At 29.9% G+C, this 20,880-nt stretch overlaps 1 protein-coding gene across 2 annotated transcripts in view; it reads right to left on the reverse strand.

Moving 5' to 3' along the window:
• The window catches only part of LOC107448220 (medium-chain acyl-CoA ligase ACSF2, mitochondrial), a 40,803-nt gene extending 22,738 nt beyond the window's left edge, over window positions 1-18,065 (reverse strand). The window contains exons 1-9 of one of the 2 annotated variants that reach the window (XM_087164549.1): window positions 17,858-18,065; window positions 15,080-15,266; window positions 12,093-12,221; window positions 10,411-10,464; window positions 10,213-10,331; window positions 10,090-10,137; window positions 8,459-8,576; window positions 3,665-3,760; window positions 728-876 (exon numbers count right to left, since the gene is read on the reverse strand). In XM_087164549.1, the coding sequence (XP_087020675.1) occupies window positions 728-876; window positions 3,665-3,760; window positions 8,459-8,576; window positions 10,090-10,137; window positions 10,213-10,331; window positions 10,411-10,464; window positions 12,093-12,221; window positions 15,080-15,266; window positions 17,858-17,934 (977 nt within the window). In that variant the 5' untranslated portion in view covers window positions 17,935-18,065. The remainder of the gene's footprint in view (window positions 1-727; window positions 877-3,664; window positions 3,761-8,458; window positions 8,577-10,089; window positions 10,138-10,212; window positions 10,332-10,410; window positions 10,465-12,092; window positions 12,222-15,079; window positions 15,267-17,857) is intronic. The other variant, XM_087164551.1, reaches the window with a different exon arrangement.
• Between the last annotated feature and the right edge of the window lie 2,815 nt (window positions 18,066-20,880).

Below are 20,880 nucleotides of genomic sequence, written 5' to 3' on the forward strand. Positions count from 1 at the left end.
TTTATAACCGTCGTTGAACAGCCGACCCAATTTTTGGGTTTACGACTACTAATGTTCAACTCCGTAGCCTTGTAATTTTGAACTCAATCCAGAAGACAAGGAAACTCCTGGATCAAGTATTGGGAGAGAAATTTGATTTCCTGGAGGACTTTTTTTTTTACAGAACTAACCCGCATTTGAGTTACATGGAGAGGAAGACCACGAGAACCTCCCACTGTCAGTTTGACGGCAAGGGGATTCTAACTCATGATCCGTCTACCACTGAGGATATTTCACGTCAGCACTGTGGTCGGTGCAAGCCAGATGCGGAATTTTTAAACATTGCATGTAAACAATTAATATAGAAAATTGAAGGGAAAAAAATTACAAAATGAAAAAAAAAAAAAAAAAAAAAACCTTTAGAAAATTTTAAAAGCCATTTAAAAGATTAATGAAAATTTAAGCAGCAACAAGGAGTTTCAACTACAGGCTATCATTTTTTCGGCATTACGCTCAAACTACACTTCACAGGAAACTAGCAATATTGCTTTAAAGCCATCGTTGAAAAATAATCAAACTGTTGAAGAAATAAAAAACGAATTGGTGCACTTATTGTCTAAATATTAGAGTATATGCACACAGATAAACTTTCAATTTTATATACTAAGAGATATACGTATGAACTTCACATGAACTAATTAACATAAAGACTTTATCAATTAAAAAATCAGAACTGTAAAAAACTGACCTGTACTTTTCTATAGTTTTTAAGCTTTCTATGGAATCGAACCCAGCACTTGGAAAAACAATTGTACCACCATGAAGAATGGGGCTCAATGTCCCTATAACACAACCGAACGTATGGAAGAGAGGTACTTGGCAACACAAAATTGGTCTCTGTTTAAATTAAAGAAAAATGCACAAGTGTATTGTATAGTTTGATTAATAAAATAAAAATATAGAGTTAATAACAATTGATCGTGAAAAAAAACATTCCTGTTAAGAAACGTCCCCGAATTAATAATATGATCTGTATATTTCCTTTTTATATGAATTTTATTAATTAATCTTAGGGAAACTCTTTTATATTATCATCTACGTATATCCTTGCCCCATCTAATTATACGAAAACTAGTAAATATACTTTTCTGAACTTTTAATTTCCTAAATTTTAGAGAAGTGGTTCCCTAGAACTTAAATTTTTAATCTCCATTTCTTTCTTAAATTATTGTTTACTATTGCCTTAACTATGTTTTTTTTCGAAATCGATCACTAGAAACTATAAATAGTATCTTAAATAACCGAGAAATGTAAAATTCATTACAGAAATTATTGTAATAATTTACATAAAAAGAGCTTCATAAAAATAAGCATGATGCTAATGTGCTGATGAAGCATGATGTAATGGCATCATGTTTTTGTTAAATTTTAAAATTCTAATCCTATTTTTATTGTTGATGTTGATGATGAACTCTCAAGTTTGAAAATTTAAAGAATCATTCTACGCAATCGAATAGTTCATTGTTCTTGACAGTTTTGATAATAACAGGATAGAAAACTGCTGATCAACTGATAGTACTCAAAGTAGTACTATCTCAAACTTTATTGATTCTTCCATTATTTCCTCGTATTGAAAAACCTTCTAATTATAAAATAATATCAACGACGTATTTGGGTTTTTTACATCCGGAATTAATTTAGTTAAGATACAGTGAGATTAGCTTTTATTTTTAGTAAGTGGTATAGTATAATGATCGATATCATTTGTGAAAATGTTGGGGATTTTATATGAAAGGACATATTTTTTTTTTATCTAATTCTTACATTACAAAAAATCAGATAAAAATAATGCTTTTTTCGGTGCATTCTCTTTAAGTTCTTTTAAGCCGAATTTGGAAATTTTAAGGAAATTTTTTTTTCTCCTTTTTTAAGTAGCTTGCTAAAATAATCGATATAATTTGGGAAAAATTTTGGGATTTTATATGAAAGGATAGATTTTTTAATCGAATTCTTACATAATTAAAATCAGATAAAAAGGGATGTTTGTTTCTTACATTCTCTTTCGACAGTTAAGGCAAGTGGTATTAACCCTTTTCCTCAGCAGAAGACTCTGATTTCTCTAATTGTTATCAGAATAAAATTACTAAAAGTTATATAAGTATTGTTTACTTTTTAAATAGTTATTTATTTCTAATTTAATGTTGTCACGTGTAATTCTTATTTATGATACTTTTGTAGCGTTTTCTGCTTTTAATTTTGTTTATTATTTCAAGTTAAAAGTAAGTATCCAGATGGTATGCTCCTTTAAAATAAAATAATTCTATGAAGTTACCTTAATTATCTTTATTTTATAATAAATATATTTGAATCAATTTCTTCACTTATTCACGGTTTAATAATTACTGAATAGATAATAAATTATATTTATTTTATTATAACCAGTAAGAAAACCTTTTTTAGTCATGATATCTGATTAAAATAATGAATACAAAATTATTAGGATTTTAATTTTTCACTATTGCTAACTAATCACTTTTACCGAAAACATTTTACGACCTTTAATGGTAACTAAAAATTAATACAACTTAAAACTAAAGAAACTGAAGAACTTTATTAAACTTAAAAAAAAAGTTTTTTAAAAAAAATATGGATGTACAAGCAAAGCTAGATAGCCGATCAAATGATGAAATTTAAATTTTATCTCATAGAATCGGGAACTTAATTTGTTTAAACAAATTTGTATTTGTGTGAACAAGTCTGAATTTGATTGTAACCGTCTACATACAAACTTTTTCATCACTTACATTTAATTTATTGTTACATCTCATCACTTGTTATCAAGTGATTCTTCAATGGGAGCTACTAAAATAATGGTTAGATATAAATAATAAAACAAGCTAATTGTTTACGTTAAATAACACATTAAATTTTGACATAGAAAATGTGTCTTAGTGGTCCTGGCAACAAAGGAATACGATATATCATATTTAGGAATTTTGATATATTAATGTTGTGAAGAGCTTTGTTTTTATTCTATTTTTGGAATATTTTTCAGTGGAAAAAAATGATCTGACCTTTGATTTGTGCGTAAAATGTGTCGAATCATATTAAGATTAGATATTAAGCATTGTGAGCAGTCACGTTGTCACAAATCAGATTTTGATGTCGTAAAGAATGATATAGTGCCTCTTAAATTAACTAATGCAATAACTGTTTTCAAACCTAACAATATATGTTTTAAACTTTTTTTATTATTTTAAATCATTCTCTTGATTTTTCTTTTGGTAATTTAGAAGTACAGATTCGTACTTAATTACCAAGAGTATTCTTAATTTATGAAAATATTAATATTAAGGGTTTTAAATTCTCCTCAGATTTTTTTGAAGTTAAATTGAAAATAAATTTTTAACACGATAAATCATATTTAATATTTAACCCACTGGTGGTTTAGTAAATGGGCAAAATTAGGAAAGTTTCTTTTCTAATTGTGAAGTAAATGTATTGAACTTTTGCTTTTATATATAAGTTACTTTTTTTTATAAAAACTTTTTTTTTAAATCAGAAATACTTAAAAATGCTAAGATATATTTAAAAAAATATAAAAAAAGTAATTTTTTAAAAAGCAATAGAGTTGGTTTTTAACTCAAACATGTTTAAATAAGGTTATCATGTAATGATCTGTTACCATCAAATCAAACTGAGCACGCCGTGCTGAATATATAGCATTGTTAATGATATTGTGATGTGTAAGAACAGCTCCTTTTGGCAAGCTTGTTGTACCCTGAAAAAAAGAATATATATATATATAACTACATATATATATCAAAATGAAACGAAATTTTACATGCGTAATGACTACTTTGATAAGTAAATAATTAGAAAATCAAAGAAAAAGGATAATTTATTTCAGAGAAAAAGGGAAAAGAACGGAGGAGTTAATACCCCGTTGAACCACCTCTAGCGCGAATGCATGATGCGATACGACCGTGCATTGAGGCATACAAGTTCTGTATGATGTTTTGAGGCATTTCGTTCCATATTTGTTCGTTCAAACTCGTGGAATGCCCAACTCGCCTTCCCAAATGATCCCAGATATGCTGGATCGGAGACAAATCTGGGGATCGGGCAGGCTAAGGAAGGGTGGTAACAGTATGGAGACAGTCTTGTGACACCCTTGCTGTATGAGGCCAAGCATTGTCTTATTAATAAATGGCTCATAGGAGTCGTTGCATGAGTGGCAACACATGTGATTGCAGGATTTCATGGACATACAGCTGGGCTGTCATGGTGCCACGGAACAATACTAGGGGTGTATGGTGAGGGGAGACTTTGCTTCCCCGTCATTAGCCGTCAAGGGTTGTATAGTGGTTTTACATGAATGTTCATTTAGGCCAATATTGAATGAATAAAAACAATAACGTTTCCAGGAAATAATGTGCAAATCATTGAATGTAAATTTAGATTTTATTAAGTATAATTTGAATCAGATAGTGGCCACATCTTGAAAATAAGAAATCCCTTAAAGGGATGAAATAATAATACTCTCTATTGAGAGATCATAAAGCCAGAACAACATTTCTGACCGTTTAGAAAATTTAGACTGGGAGGCCCTTAAAGGGCTCCCAGCCTCCACAAATTTGAAATTAAAAGTGAATATATTTATTCTCAACGGACAGAGAAAGTATGGGTAGGAGATCCAAAATTTTGGCGATTTATCATAATATATCATAGCCAAAAACAAAGCCAACTAGCCTATCAACATGGGTTTAAAAGAACAGCTTGGCGATCACGAGTCGCCAACAAATTTATGTGAATTATTATAACCATGCAACAGGGTTTCCGCTACGGTAGCTTTTTTCGCAAAATGCGAAAAGACCCCTCAAAAATGCTAAAATTCAACAAAGCATTTTCGCATTTTTGCTAAAGGATTTTACTAAATTCCATTAAAAAAAGCTTCCGTGAAAAACCATGACGCTAACATCCATGAAAAAAACTTGATCAAACAAGAAGGAGAAAAAATCTAAATATCTTTCGCAAGAAGAACCATGACGCTAGCGTTCACGACAAAAACGTGATCAAACGAGATGAAGCATAGCGATCAACAAAAATGGCCGTTGCATTTTCAATTTGTTTTCGGAATCTCCCAGAAAAGATTTTCAGTTTACAGAAACTGAATTACTTTGTGAATGGGGATTATTTAAACATATCTTAATGCAACGATGTGAAAACATGTCATTTAATGAATTACTTTTATTTTTATATACCAATGATGTGTCTGAACAGTACCCATTAATAACTTCTGTTATAGAGTATTGTGCAACAATACCAATGCACACTGTTGACTGCGAAAGGGGCTTTAGCTGCCTTAATTTGATTAAAACTAATATTCGAAACAGGTTGTTAATCAACCATGTAAGCAATTTGTTAATGATTAATATTGAGGGCCCTGAAAGTGCATTTAACTTTCAAGAAGCATTTGTAAAATGGGCAAACATGAAAGAAAGGAAGATTGTTAATTATAAACCAAAATGTTTTGACAAATAATAAATGTTTTTTTTTTGTTATAGGTATTCTTTTTGATATTCTTGTACATTAAGCTATTCTTTGTCAGATAACTTACAGTACTTGTTTGATATAAAGTAATTTTATAAGCCTAATGGCATTTTAGCATTTTGCTAAAACTTTTTTTCAGATTTTAGCTTTTTTGCTAATGAATTTTTAGACTCAGCTTAAACCCTGCCATGCAACCGAAACATTTAGCCGTTGGAAAATTAGAATAAAAAGTTATAAATAGATTTTTGTTTTCGATTAGAGGCGACAGTGAATTTATATGTCTGCATAATAATGAAATAAAAAGAAAGTATCCGTTACATTGATCTGGAAGAGAAGAAATAAATATTTTATGTTCGCTTAAAAAGATTAAGTTTTTGATTTATTTTAAAAGTAATTCTTCCATTAATAAAAATAAGTTTAAGTAATGAAGGATATTTTTAAAAGATAGAAAATACATATGTGTATGCCAATTCTGGCATCACAGGGTGACCGTGTATTGTAGGCAATGGCACCCCATACCATCACACCATCTGTGGGAGCGGTGTGTCGTTGTACATCAAAGGCAGGATTGAGGCGCTCACCACGGGGTCTCCACACACGAACACGATTGTCATCACTGATGAGATTGAATCTGGATTCGTCGCTAAAGACGACCTGGTTCCATTCAGCTGCAGTCCAGTTTCCTCGTGCGTGGCGAAACTCTAAACGGAGGCGTCGATGGATGGGCACAATTATTTCTTGGTGCGCTAATTTTTTTTGTCCATGAGTGTACAAATATATATATATATATATATATATATATATATATATATATATATATATATATATATATATATATATATATATATATATATATATATATATATATATATATATATATATATATATATATATATATATATATATATATATATATATATATATATATAATATATTCCAGTGATTGCGTACAAGGATGCAAGAAGAGAGGGAAAAGGAATTCACAAAACAAAAAAGAGGAAATTGTTCGAGGATCTCCTTAAAAACGTTGAACATTTGAGCGATACTAATGAAAGCAGAGCTTTTTTTCGGGAAATCAACCTCGGGCGTAAAGAATTCAAACCAAGAATTACCTCATGTCGTAATAAGGAAGGAGTAATTTTGAGTCATATAACAGAGGTGTTGAAGAGATGGAATGAACATTTCGATTGTCTACTGAACACAGACAACGATGGATATGAGATACGTACAGAAAGCATGCAAACTGACAGCCAAGATGGGACTGCACCACCATCGTTGGAAGAAGTATCTGAAGGTATTAACAAACTTAAAGACAATAAAGCACCTGGTCCTGATGCTATTCTATCCGAATTGCTGAAAAATGGTGGAATTGAAACGACTAAGTACATACATAACTTAATAAAAGCAATTCGGGATCAGGAAATAATCCCTGAGGAATGGAAAATGAGTGTGACCTGTGTAATACACAAGAAAGGCGACTTACTTGAATCCTCTAACTACAGAGGTATTAGCTTGCTTTGTACAAGCTATAAAGTATTTTCAAATATTTTATACAACAGACTCTCTCCATTTGTGGAAAAACTGGTTGGAGAATATCAAGGGGGATGTAGGAAAGGAGGATCCACCACTGAGCAAATATTAACATTCAGCAGATTCTGGAGAAGACTAAAGAATTTGGAATAGATACACACCATCTTTTCATTGATTTTAAAGCTGCCTACGATAGCATCAATATAAAAGCCCTCACTGCAGCCTTGAGCGAGTTCAAAGTGCCTAAAAAGTTATCTAGGCTGATATACCTGACACAAACCACAACTAGGGTCAAAATACAGAATAATCTATCAAACCCAATGGTAGTAAATAATGGTATGCGAGAGGGGAGGCATTGGCATACCTACTCTTCAATTTAGTACTAGAAAATGTAATAAGAGATTCCAACATTAACATGAGGGGAAATATTTTTAATAAATCTGCACAACTGTTGGCTTTTGCTGATGACATAGACATCATTGCTAGAACAACACCTATAGCACTAAGACAGGCTTTTATTTCTTTAGAGAAAGCGGCTCTCAAGATGGGTCTGAGAATAAACGAGAGCAAGACTAAATATTTGCCCTGTACTAAAACAAACTTCAATAACACCCGTTTAGAAATTGAAGAAAATAAATTCGAGTTTATTGACAATTTCGTTTACTTGAGTTTTGCAATCAACAACAGTAACAACACCACAATAGAAATATAAAGAGGAATTACTATAGCCAATAATTGTTTTAACGGAATTCGAAAATATAAAAAATCTAATGTAATTCATAGAAAAACAAAAGTTTTCTTATGTAAATCTCTTATAAGATCAATTTTAACATATGCTTGTGAAACCTGGACCATATCTTGTACGGATGACGCTATTTTGGGTACCTTTGAGAGAAAGGCATTGAGGAGTATTTTTGGAGGAATTCAAAAAAATTGATTGGGGCTCAGATGATCAAATTTAGAGCTTTATCACTCATATAATGAACCTGACATTATTAACTTTATTAAGCGACAAAGAATGAAATGGACAGGCTACGTTATCAGAATGAACGAAGACCGTTCTGCAAAAAGAGTTTTCAATGCCAGACCAGTTGGCACACGAAAAAGAGGGAGGCCGAATTTGAGATGGATAGATGGCCTAGAGAAAGACCTTTTGGTCTTAATAACAAAAAATTGGAAAACACTAGCAAAAAAAGGTTAGCCTGGAAAAACTTCTTAAGAAGGTCAAGGCCCACCCTGGGCTTTCGAGCAATTGATGATGATATAGCGCAATAAATAAATACAAAAAAATCAAAAAGAAAACAGGAGAAAAACGAGGAAAATTTAGACGAAAATCAATAAGAAAAATAATAATAACATGGTCACAGTTAACAAAAAATATAAGTAAATAACTTACCGAGGTAAATTGAATGTTTACAGGATCATCACACTGTATTAATTTCTCTGTCTGTGTTAGTAGGGTATCACTCTCTTTGTTTCTGGAATCCGACACATCTTTAAATCGCAGAGTACCTCTGAAAGGAACGAGTAAGTTGTTTAAAAAAATACTTAAACTTACATTATTTTAAGAAAAAACTAGTTTCCATTATACCATTCTTTATCAGTTTTCCATTATACCATTCTTTATGATCTCCTTAAAAATGTCAACAGATAAATTTATTACGAGGTAGGCTCATTTATTTGTTGATAATAAGTGAAATGTTTTTAGGGCAAAATCAAAATCCAACAGATATTCCACTTAAGAAGGCTTATTTGTTTGTAATTGTCTGTCCTTTCGTTTTAAAAAAAATTCTAAATTAACTTGAGGGTCATACTCTCGAAACTACTATCACACTTCTTGGATTGATCCGCAATTAGAGCTCGCTTTTCTCACCCATTGTATATACTTTAGTTTAGCTTTTTATGGCAGGTGATACCCTATTTAAGTGGTAGTTCTAAAATTATGCAATATAAACATCCTGCCAAAATGTTGACGTGTGTAAATTTCTTCCAATTTATGCGCAATACGATTTGGTTTATATGCATCTTAATGATACTTAGAAATTGCATTTGAAACAAATCTGAAGAATGTCGACATTCACGTAGTCGCTTGGTGCATGTCCGAAATATTTCCTAAATACCCTTATTTCTGACTCTCACCGGTGAATGTCAACAATCACATAGTCGCTTTGGTGAATGTCCGAAATATTTGTTATATCCAATTTTATATTAATTTATTCGTTAATATTATTATATTTATTTTTATTCTATATTTTAATACTTACTGACGATAGAATAGAAGAAACATCAGTGTTTGGAGTATCGGGCAAATATATACCGGACAGTGGCACTTAACCTTAAAAAAACATCAGTGGAAGGTATACCGGGCAATGGCGCTTGATCTTAAAAAAACATCAGTGTAGGGTATACCGGGAATATTCAAAATGAGGAAAAACAAAGAAAAATTATAGACATATGAGAAGAAAAAAAAGGGGGGGAATAATAAGTAAAAAAATAACAAACAACAGTTAAAAAAAAGAAAGGAAAGAAAGGGATGAAATTTTATTTAAAAAACCGGGAAAAAAACATATAATCTTTTCATCAGCCCACACGATTATATCCGTAAAACAGAGTGCTTTCTGATATTGTATCAATAAAGCCAAAGCAAAATATATTAATACAATAGTGTGAGGAGCACTCAATATTTTTTTTAATAAAAATTACAACAAATAAAATAGAACGCAAAAAGTAAAAATAAGTAAAAATAACATGTAAAAACAGAAAATAAAATGAAATAAAAAGAAAAAGCAGTATAAAAATGTACTATAAAGCGAGTAGCGAAATCAGATCAACTTACATGGACGGAAATTTTTTAAGAATGATTTAAAAATGTTTTCGAAAATTTTATATATATATATATATATATATATATATATATATATATATATATATATATATATATATATATATATATATATATATATATATATATATATATATATATATGTATACAGAGAGAGAGAGAGAGAATAATAACGAATTTCTTACTTCTTATGATCATCAGAAATTATGATAATAGAATTTAAGTCAGGCAATCTAAAAAGAAACACCCATAAAATAATTATATGAATTCAACTGTTCTTCATAATTTCGAAAAATGAGAAATCTTACTTTTCACTTCGGAGATTTTTAGGATTCTGCGTTGATAAATCAGGAATAATTCTGTTAAAGATCTCGTAGTAGTCTTGCTTCCTATGTTTGTCACATGATATAACAGCTTTGCATGATACCTAAACCAAAGAAATATAAAATAAGACCTCGTTCGAGAAAAATTATTATTAAAAAAAATCGGATTCGGAACTTACTCACACTTTGGAGAGAATGTTCTACTTCTTGGAGCTGAGATAAGAAATTAAGATTCACCTGAAACATAAACGTAAATTTATGTTGTTATTCCGTTACTGGACAATTTTTCATCGTTAATTAGGAAAGTATTAAAGGTTTATCGTGGTAAGTCGACTTATCGCGCACGCCAAAAAGGGACGCTCTTTTTCCTCTTCGTTTAAGTGTGGGGAAAATGGCAACGTTTCTAGCCCTGAAGTCGATTACATCACCTAAAATTAAGCAGAATTACTGCCTGAACAAAGATTTCATTAATTTGTTTTTATGAAACATGCTGTAATTATTTAATTATTCAACTCATTTAAATTGTTCGGATTTTTTTTTAATCTCATTATTCGATAGCTAATGTACATTATTTCTCGTATAATCTTAAGTAAATTTTTGATATCTAAAGTAAATATTTGATTTTAGCTTTACTCAATTTTGCTATATCTTAAATTTATTTTCATGCCGTATAGGGTAAACCAACCAGTGAAGGAACATTTTATACATATTGATTAAAAATAAGATTTAGAAAGTTTTTGTTTAGATTGATTGGTAACAATAGTTTACTGCCAAACAATAGGAAGTCATCTAGTAATGTTTTGGATTACTTGTTCAAATAGACTTCTGTGGAAAATGTTTTGAATTTGTTATTATCTCTGCAACACCTTGTTTCGTTGAAAAAATTATAAGGTGAGTGTTTGTATTTATATGTTTGAAGTGGAATTAATTGCGTGTAATAGTTTTATTTTTCTCACTGTGAAAAAGAGAATTCAAAATATAGTTATTGAAGTTACGTTTTATTTTTTTAAGCATCATAGCATAATGAAATACTGAGATAAGGGGTGTTTATTCACTGGATCAACAAACGATGAAAAGACAGTGAAGGAACAAGTGTTCCTTTACTGAGCTTTTTTCTAAGTTAATGAAAATAAAAGATAAACTTTAATTTTCTTGTGCCTTTAGTGATGTTCCGCATCAAAAGTATGTTAAAAATGCGAAAAACAACTTCTAACCAGTGAGGGTACAGGCATGTTCCTTTACTGGCCATAGATTTCCCAGTGAATGAACAGTGTGTATTAATATGTTGACACTTTAATTTTCAATTCATGATTACAAAGAAAAGTTAACATTTTCCAAGTATTTATATGTTATAATTTCAAGAATAGGCTTGTTTTTAAATATTTGTATGGCTTATAAATTCATAAAGAGCATTAAAAAATAACCAAAATTAAGTGTTCCTTTACTGGGTGTTCATTCACTGGTAAGAGCTGTTCCATCACTTGGTCTTCTTACTACTTGTTATTTGAACCTCCAAAACTTTAATATATATATGTATATAAACTTTAATATATATATATATATATATATATATATATATATATATATATATATATATATATATATATATATATATTATTTTAAAAAAGCAGACATTTTTATTTTATATTTTACTTATTTTGAAAAAAAAATCTTTTTAAGAAATATTTGAAAAATTTTGATTTTATATATACTATATTCATGTATATTTACTCTTGTATTTATACTAGTTTTATAAATACAAGATGACTAAAGACAAAATGCAGGTCTAAAAATATACAAAATCAGCATTTCATTTTAAATTATAGCTTTATATAAATCTAAAAATTTATATAAATATTTGATACCAAAATCAAGCCAGCTTTTCCTGCTGCAAATTGGGTAAGAGACCATTCGTAACAATTTGGACTGTAGATAGCTATTCGATCCCCTCTTTTCAAACCACAAGCTATGAATCCTGAGGCTAAAGTTTCTACCTATAAAACAATTAAACAAGCGTTAAAATTAAATATATCGAAAAATACTCTCTTAAAAAATTCTTGCGTCAATTAAAAAGGGATAAGGGAATTTAAAAAAAATTCGCATGTGTGGTTGGTTACTATCCTTGTTCAGGGTAAATTGCAGGAAGAAAAAAATCTAATATCTATAATTCTCTTACGTGGCTCCCAAATTTTGGCTGTATTTCTTTTCCGGCGGTGCAAACGTTTGCTTTGTTTTGTTTACGTTACTATTTCTTTTACATGGCGAATCGACCGACGATTGCCGCTAAAAATGTCACATGCCAAATCTAGCTGATGTGGCTCAACATATAGTGCTTTTAAAAACGGAAACTGAAATAACCAGAGAGCATCAGCTGCGGCAATCTCATACTATTAAGGAAGGCAGAAGTGAGTAGTCTTTGTCGATAGATCTCTATTTTAGTATTTTGTCAAAAGCGCTTTTTTTCACGAATTTATATATTACGAATTTATTTGACGATTTTTGATTTATATCACGAATTATATTATAGCACATTTCTAATAGGTTTAACGAATTACATGTCATTTATTTGAATTCAAATTTATTTTAATGACTTAGTATTTACTAAAAAGATGTAATTTTTTTTAAAAAAAAGTTTTTATATGGTTTTGAAACCATGTAAGATTGCGTATCAATCTTCTGGGGTTGGCGAGCGTTAGCGAGCCTGGTGGCGTAGCCCACTAGTTATTAAGATTTCCTTAGCTTGGAAAAGAAATTTGTATTGATTTGCAGGAAATGGAGTTGCTTATCATCTCGAGATAACTGGATTTACAAACTAACAATCTCGTCCTACTCATGCATTGTTTCTACTTTTAAAAGTTTTAAATAGTTTCGAAAATTACAAACAGTTATCTAAGTGCTATCTATATCCGTAATTAGTGCATAGGTACTTAAAGTTTTTTTTTGAAGTATTAAAGGGTGTTTTTTTTTACAATATAAGGTAAGGAAAGACCATTTAAATAATTATTTATTTATTTATTAATTTTTGAATTACGTGGTGAACATTTTTTCGTTATATTAGACTATTTAACTTAAATTTCAAAATTCAAAATTTTAAATAAGTCGGCGAAATAGGCCTGAAAAAAATAATTTGTAAAAGCTTATTTTTGAAGAAAGTTGTATTTTTATATGTTCGACGACGGCTGATTCATTTGAAATTGAGTAATTGAAATTAAATTTTTTTTCCTACATTAGAATTCGTGAACCTATTTTTTGAAGAAGAATAAGTCAAGCAGAAAAAAAAACTATAAAAGCTAATTTAAGTTATTGTTCGCTTGAAATTATCTTTAGCAGTAATGATTCTTAAATTTAGAGCAAAAAAAAAAAAGAAAAGAAAAAAAAAAGAAAAAGAAAATGTAGGTGCTTGCTGTCTGTTCAATTGGAACAGCATTTTCTAGATTGGGCTCCCCTCTATTTAGAGAGTTAAAGATTTGAAGTTTAAGAAAAAGGTATGCTTATTCCGAAAAAAATTATTTTCTTGTTTAATTTCATAATTTAAATGTTTCTTTAACGTTAATATTGCATCTTTACACGAAATACGATCACTAGATAAAGAGTTACTTTGGGTAATATTATACCTTCCAGAAAGTTTTTTCTTTTTTTTCCCAATTTTTTATTTTTTATTTTGGTTTACTTAGTTTTTTTCTTAGTTTCATAATTATTTTTATCGCTGAAGAATTCTGTAAGGATCAATTTTACTGCTTTACGATATTAATTTGTTGATTAATTTCATTAATTTAATGATTGATTTAATTAAATAAAACTATTTAATTACTTTCTTAAATGGCAAAATTTTCCTCATTATATATTATCAAAATATTTGCTAAAAACATTCTTTTGTCATGCACTGAGAAGAAGAACGTTATTTATAAAAATATCATGCAAAACGACTTTATTTATAATATTATTTTATTTTATTTTTAATTTAGTGTATTCTATAGCAGTAGTTACCAACTAGCGGCCCGCGAAGCCTTTTTTGTGGCCCGCGAACTGTAATATATAAGTTGTCATTTTTTTGCCGACAATTTTCGTAAAAAAACTACATGGGTTTAAAATACTTTTCTTTCTTTTAAAAAAAAATTTCTTCGCTTGAGTGAAATTTAACATGCCTACGGTGCAAAAAAAATTGTCTCAAGTTTTGAATCCAAGAAAATATTTATTCAAATGCAAAAGTAATCGTGTATGTTGCCCTTTTTTATTTCGTTTTTTCTTTTTTTTTTTTGTATTTTGTGAATATAATTTAGTATGTGTGCATCAGAAAGTTTCTCGAAGAAATCCTCTGATTTAACTTTTTGAAATCCTATTAATTTGAACGAAATTATTTACATTTGCAAATTTTGTAACCAGAATTTTTTAATATGCAATTAAATATTTTTAAAAATTTACTTCTTATTTTAGTTTGTAATTCAATATTTTTGTTTTGTACAACTGGATAAAAATCTGACAGTGATATTTAATGTTTCTTCAAACATAAAAGAATTCTATATAAAATTTTGATTAAGTTGCTGCCTGCCGTTTGACTGGTGTTTTTAATTGCGGTCCCCGGCCTCATGTAAGTCGGAAACCCCTGTTATAGAGCATTAAAAGTTTAATATTTTTTAAATTACATAAAATATTGATCAAAAAATTGAATAAATATTAATTTAGAATTTTTAATATAGAATGATTTGATGATAATTAAAGATTTGATGATGATGATTTGATAATAAAATGATTTGATGATGATTGATGATGACTAAATAAAATTAATACCAAATATTTTCTTTCTAATGCAACAAAAAGTAAATAAAATAAGCAATAAATGAAAATAAGTAACCTCTTTTTTAAATTCTAAGTATGTCTTTGATATTCCTTGATGATTTGAAGCAAATGCAATGCTATCTCCGTATGTATCAGCAGCGGTATCTAAAAGGTTGCCTAAAGTTATGGGAGTCAAGGGAATTGCTCCATTTTTAAAATAATAACTTCTGTTTTCCTTTTGTGGTACCGCACCGCTAAAGTACCTAAAATACAAGCAATCAATCATTAATCTTTTACCACCAAATTGAATAGTAAACGAATCATCACGAATTAAAGATCGCTGACCCTCAGTCTAATTACCAGATTATTCAAAAACCGATTAACCGGTTGTCCAATTATTGTTGATGGACTTTGTTTTTTTTCTACCTTATCCAAAAATAATTTTTTCCCTCAAAAACGCTTTTTCATTTTCAGAATATTCGAAAGGGATTGAAAAATGGCTTGTTTAGTCCCTTGGTAACCTTGCGAGGGACCACACGTTCGTTCCACACAGTTTTAATGTGGGTAGTAAGTAATTTCAAATAAGGGACCAGATTCCTAACAAAATTTTAAAAAAAGTTAAAACTTTCAAACATGCCATTTGCAACATGCTGTAATAGTCACTACTGCAACTGCCAATCCTAAGTCTATAAAAAGTATGAAGGTTAGTTACCTAGAAGCATTCTTACATCCGTCTTTTAAATTTGTCCAATTACTCGGTTCCGATTAGTACGGATAATCAGCGTTCTACTCTATTTATATCCGTGGTTTTCCTCTACGTATTTCTGGTATAGCTGCTCTCACAAAGTGATAAATTTGCACCGAAAGTTTACTCAACAAGTCACTTGCCTTTTAAATTGGATTCAAAATGACAGTGTAAACTAAAATCTGCACTTGTGTATAGATTATTCATCTATGATGAAGGAAATCAAAATTCAAAACAAAAGCATTAGACATTAGCACTACAAAATATTCTCAATTCTAGACGAATCATCGAAAAGGCAGCAAATTGGCCAAATCATAGTACCCAATCTTACCCCGAGAGTAGGGATATCGAAATGAAACGGAACAGAGCTGTACTAAATCCTTATTGTTTGTTAAGATATGAATCATTAGTAAATGTATAAATAAGTTGTAGTTTAGTAAGGTCGATTAAAAAGAATTTTTGTGACTGTACTGGCCAATAAATAAGGCTAGTGAAAAACAAAAGAACATTAGAGAATTGATATAGTATCAGAACAAATTTATCTATATAGACGCCGTGAATGACCACCAACACGCCAATATGATACTAAAAGGCCCTTCTTCTTGACAAGTTAAATGTAAATCAGAGTTTGTCCTCAAGAAAAAAAGAACCAATTTCGATGCTATCGAGGTCTCATCCCACTACACTGTTTGTCCCCTCTCTTGTCTATATGGGTGATTCTTTCTAAACATGACAATTCGGACCAAAAAATTTCTTCGAATTTAAAGTCTTCAAAATAATCTAAAAATTTTTTTGTATACTTCTTTAGTTACACTTATTAATATCTTACAGGCAGCAGTGCAGTTTATTGACATTTGCTCGAGAAAAAAAAAATAGAAATTCACCAAATCTTGAATGCCAGGAAAATGACATACTAGCTTAGAAGTTTAAAAAACAGTCATTTTAAGTTAATAGTAAGTAACTCAACTTTAGCCTTTACGTTAGATAGACCACAAATTGCTTAAATTAATTCTTTTTATCCACTGTAGGAAGAATCAAAAATTTTTTTGTTGCTGATATGTACAGAATAAAATTGTGTATAATAATCAATCATTAGATTATTAAAAAACTTCGATTACACTCAAGCATATTACAATCATACATAAACTTGGTAATAGGTTAATATTTTCTTACCCTCCTTACAGTATTAGCAGTTAAAAAAAAATTCTGGTAACACTTCAATGTTCTGGCATTCATAAGCCAGGAAAATGGCAGCCAGGAAAATGACAAATTCGCCATTTTATAGCATATAACTTTACTTTAATTTAATATTTTGACCTAAGACGTTTATATTCTGCCGAAAACAACTGGATTTCTTAAAATAACTCAGATAAATCTATGTAGTTTATGTTTTTAATGATTTGAAGAAGCCAGGAAAATGACAATTTAAAGACCTACTCACCTTGAAAAAATTTTTGAAATGGATTTTGAACCAGAAAATTGGTTCTTTATTCATGCAACAAGACATGTTCATAGAGGAGGGCATCTAATCAATCTATTAACATAAGATATTGATTGCTGGCTCTATCTATTTTGGTTATAAATCACAAAATAAAAGTTGCCAGGAAAATGACAGATATTCTTGGGACAAACAAATTATTGACAAAAAAAAAATACTTTAAACGAAATTTCTGTAAATAATACCCTCTGCATATATTCTAGAAATGCTTACACCGGTTGAGACAAAAAAAAATTAGATATTGAAAAATTTATGGGAAGTTTTGAAGCTAGTTATTATTGGAAACATTGTTTGGGACATACCAAGAAAATGACATTTTGAAGTTCAATTAAATTTTTTAACTATACAAAACAGTCAATGCTAGTGCAAAGTCATTTTAAAATTCTAACAGCAATGCTATTTATAATTTTTTTAAAAAAATGCTCTTTTAGTATTATAGTATTAGATCTTGGTGCAAGGGACAGTGAATTGTCATATTTCGTGAGAATCACCCATAGATTTACATTCATAAATTAAGTTTTTGTTTCAAAATTTTTTGCAATAAACAAAATTTTTCTAAATTTTAAAGCCATTGAATCATTTCGATACAGAGCACATACTTTTTTACTCACCTAATAACGGTATAGTTGCGTTTAAATCCATGGATGGTACGAATAAGTGAATTTACTTTCATTTTTCTGAATATCATCAAAGCGAAGTCTTTGAAATTAAAGAGTAATTTAGTATCCCGCTCCGCAGAATTTTCTGATTAGATATTTCGATTGAAGAAGAAACAAGAGTGAAACAAGTTATTTTATTATTGATTTGGTTTTTGCTTAGTAAACACAACTATAAACGATAAACGAACAATTTGTCTGAAAACCTACACAATAGTGATTAGATAAAGAATTTCCTCTGTGATTAGAAGAAGTCATTATTCCATCACTTTATAAATAATCACTAAATAGCTACTATACATTTGCAGTTAAAAAAAAATTTCTCGATTTTATTACTTAGAAATGCATTTTGCCTGTCTATTGATTATTAAACTTATCTTTATCAAACGCATCAAATTGATCTGCAGTTCAGTTTTTTAAGTACAGTTTAAAATAAAACTGATATTAATTTTGTTATCTTTAACACAATTTAATAAATGTTGACAGATAAATATTTAACTTTAAGAAAATGAATTAACTAACAACTCGTTAGTGTGACCAATACTGTCGCGCAAGGTGTCAGGACTTACTTAATATTAGCGCATATATTTTCTTTTAAATGTTTTTTTTTCCGGTCTGGATATCACTATGCTATGATCTTGCACACAACAAAGAACAAACTGTTTTTGTTCTCCATCAACGGCTAATAACCCATTAAAATCCTGCATTAATTTAACAACCTTTTTAAAAATGTCATAATCTGAATTTAACATACCAGATTTTCTTTTGGCATTCAGATATGACACCTTATTTCTCCAAGTTGAAGAACATTTTCGCAAAGAAACGCGAATTCATTCGAAATGGGAAAATTTCGGCTTTTAGTAGACACAAAGTCATCCACTATTTTGTCTAAAATACAGCCTTAGAGAAATTATTCTAATACAGTAATACTACTCCATAATAATGGAAATAAAAATAAAACTTTACAAGTTAGTCATATTTTACCTTTTGCATTGAATATATATCTGAGTCCTGATGGCTCACGGGATAAGCGTTCCCTTTCTAATGAGGTGAATCGGGTTCGAATTCCAGCGATGGCTGGTCGATACGAATTTCGCATCCGTCTTGCACCGACCACAGTGCTGACGTGAAATATCCTCAGTGGTAGACGGATCATGGGCTAGAGTCCCCTTGCCGTGGTTTTGCATTCTTCAACCTAAATCATTCTAATCATTACACAATTAATAATAACAACTCAGTCTTTCAAGCTGAACAACTTGCTATTTTAGAATGCATTAGATTCATCAAATCACAGACTTCATTTAAGGCGTCTAAAAAATATACAATCTGGTCGGATTCTAAAGCAGTATTATACTCTATAATCAACCCAGGCACGAAAAATTCACTCTCGGCTAAAATACAAAAATTACTCCTTAATACAAATATATTTATCTCATGGATTAAAGCACATGATGACAGAACAGGTAATGAAAATGCAGATGCCCTAGCTAAATTATCGACAACTAAACAACAAAATTACTCATATCCCTTCCCGATCTCACATCTTAAGAATCAACTTCAGAACTCTCTATTACAAATTTGGCAAAATTATTGGAACAATTCAGATAAGGGAAGAAGATTATATAAAATTATTAATAAAGTGGATTATTTTAAGACGATATCTTCAAAACAAGAAATCTGGTTTCTAACTGGGCATGGTCCTTTTCCATGTTATTTTAAATATCAAAACATCTCAGATAATGATCACTCCACGTGCGGCCTTCTGGGCACTCCAGAACACTATCTTACGGAATGCATCTATACAGCTTCATGGCATACTCGTGCATCGAATATCACTAATCTACCAACTTGGCAAAAACAATTCATAACTAACAATACACTTAAAACCAAATTATTATTAGTGATGAATTTTCTTTCTGATAATGATAATATTCTAAAATTTTAAATATAAAAAATAAAAAAAAATATTATATATTTTGGATTGCCTACCTATATGTTGTAAATACTGTACATATCTTTTCCATTTAACTTTTTTTTTATTGTTTAAACTATAATTAATATTTCTGTCTATTTGTAAACAGATTAATATTTCTGTATATTTGTAAACAAAATTTTAACCTCCTTTCTTTTGAAACTTTAAATAATTGATTGAGGTTGGCTGGAAGTAGTTGCCAGACGCGGATTATACGGGTAAGGGTTTTACTAACCTATGTACGTATCCGCGTCTGGAAGGAAAGGAAGGGGGAAAAAAAGTCCCCTTGCCGTCAGGCTAACCGTGGTCTTCCTCTCCATGTAACTCAAATGCGGATTAGTTACATCAAAAATTATCCTCCACGAAGGTAAATTTCCCCCAATACTTGATCCAGGAGCTCCCTTGTCTTCTGGATTGAGTTCAAAATTACAAAGTTATGTAGATTGACATTAGTAGTCGTAAACCCAAAAATTGGGCCAACTGTTCAAAGACGGTTATAAAATAAAACAAAATGAATATGGATCTGCTCGAAGGAGATCATTTCAACCCTGCCCTTTGGTTCCTCTAACTTCCTCAACTTTGTCATTTTTGTTTTTCCCTTTGAGGCATGGAAATTTTTAAATTTCCACCAAATATGCGAAGCATTCTAATGTAATTGTTGTTAATTGCTGCTAACTTTTAGCTTCTTTTCAAACATTTTCTTTCTTTCTTTTCAAAGCATGAATTATTTGGAAAGAGTTTCCAGATTGCAACGCATGAGCACAGCAGTCCTATTTGTCATTAAAGAATTGCACTTTTCTTTCAAAAAAATTTTTTTATCGATGTTTCTTTCCTAGCTCATTAAATGCAAATTTTAAGAGGAACGGGGTTAAAATGGAACACACACAATTTCCTCTACTTCATACTTTTTGAATACTTAAATAAGCATTTAATAATCCTGGATTTCTGTCTGTGGAAATAATAAATAAATAATTCAATAAGCAAAATTTTATATTTATGGCCCATT

Source organism: Parasteatoda tepidariorum, chromosome 1 (assembly GCF_982258835.1).
Source record: "Parasteatoda tepidariorum strain Cologne lab strain chromosome 1, Ptep-v5.0, whole genome shotgun sequence".
In the NCBI taxonomy this organism is placed as follows: Eukaryota; Metazoa; Arthropoda; class Arachnida; order Araneae; family Theridiidae; genus Parasteatoda; species Parasteatoda tepidariorum.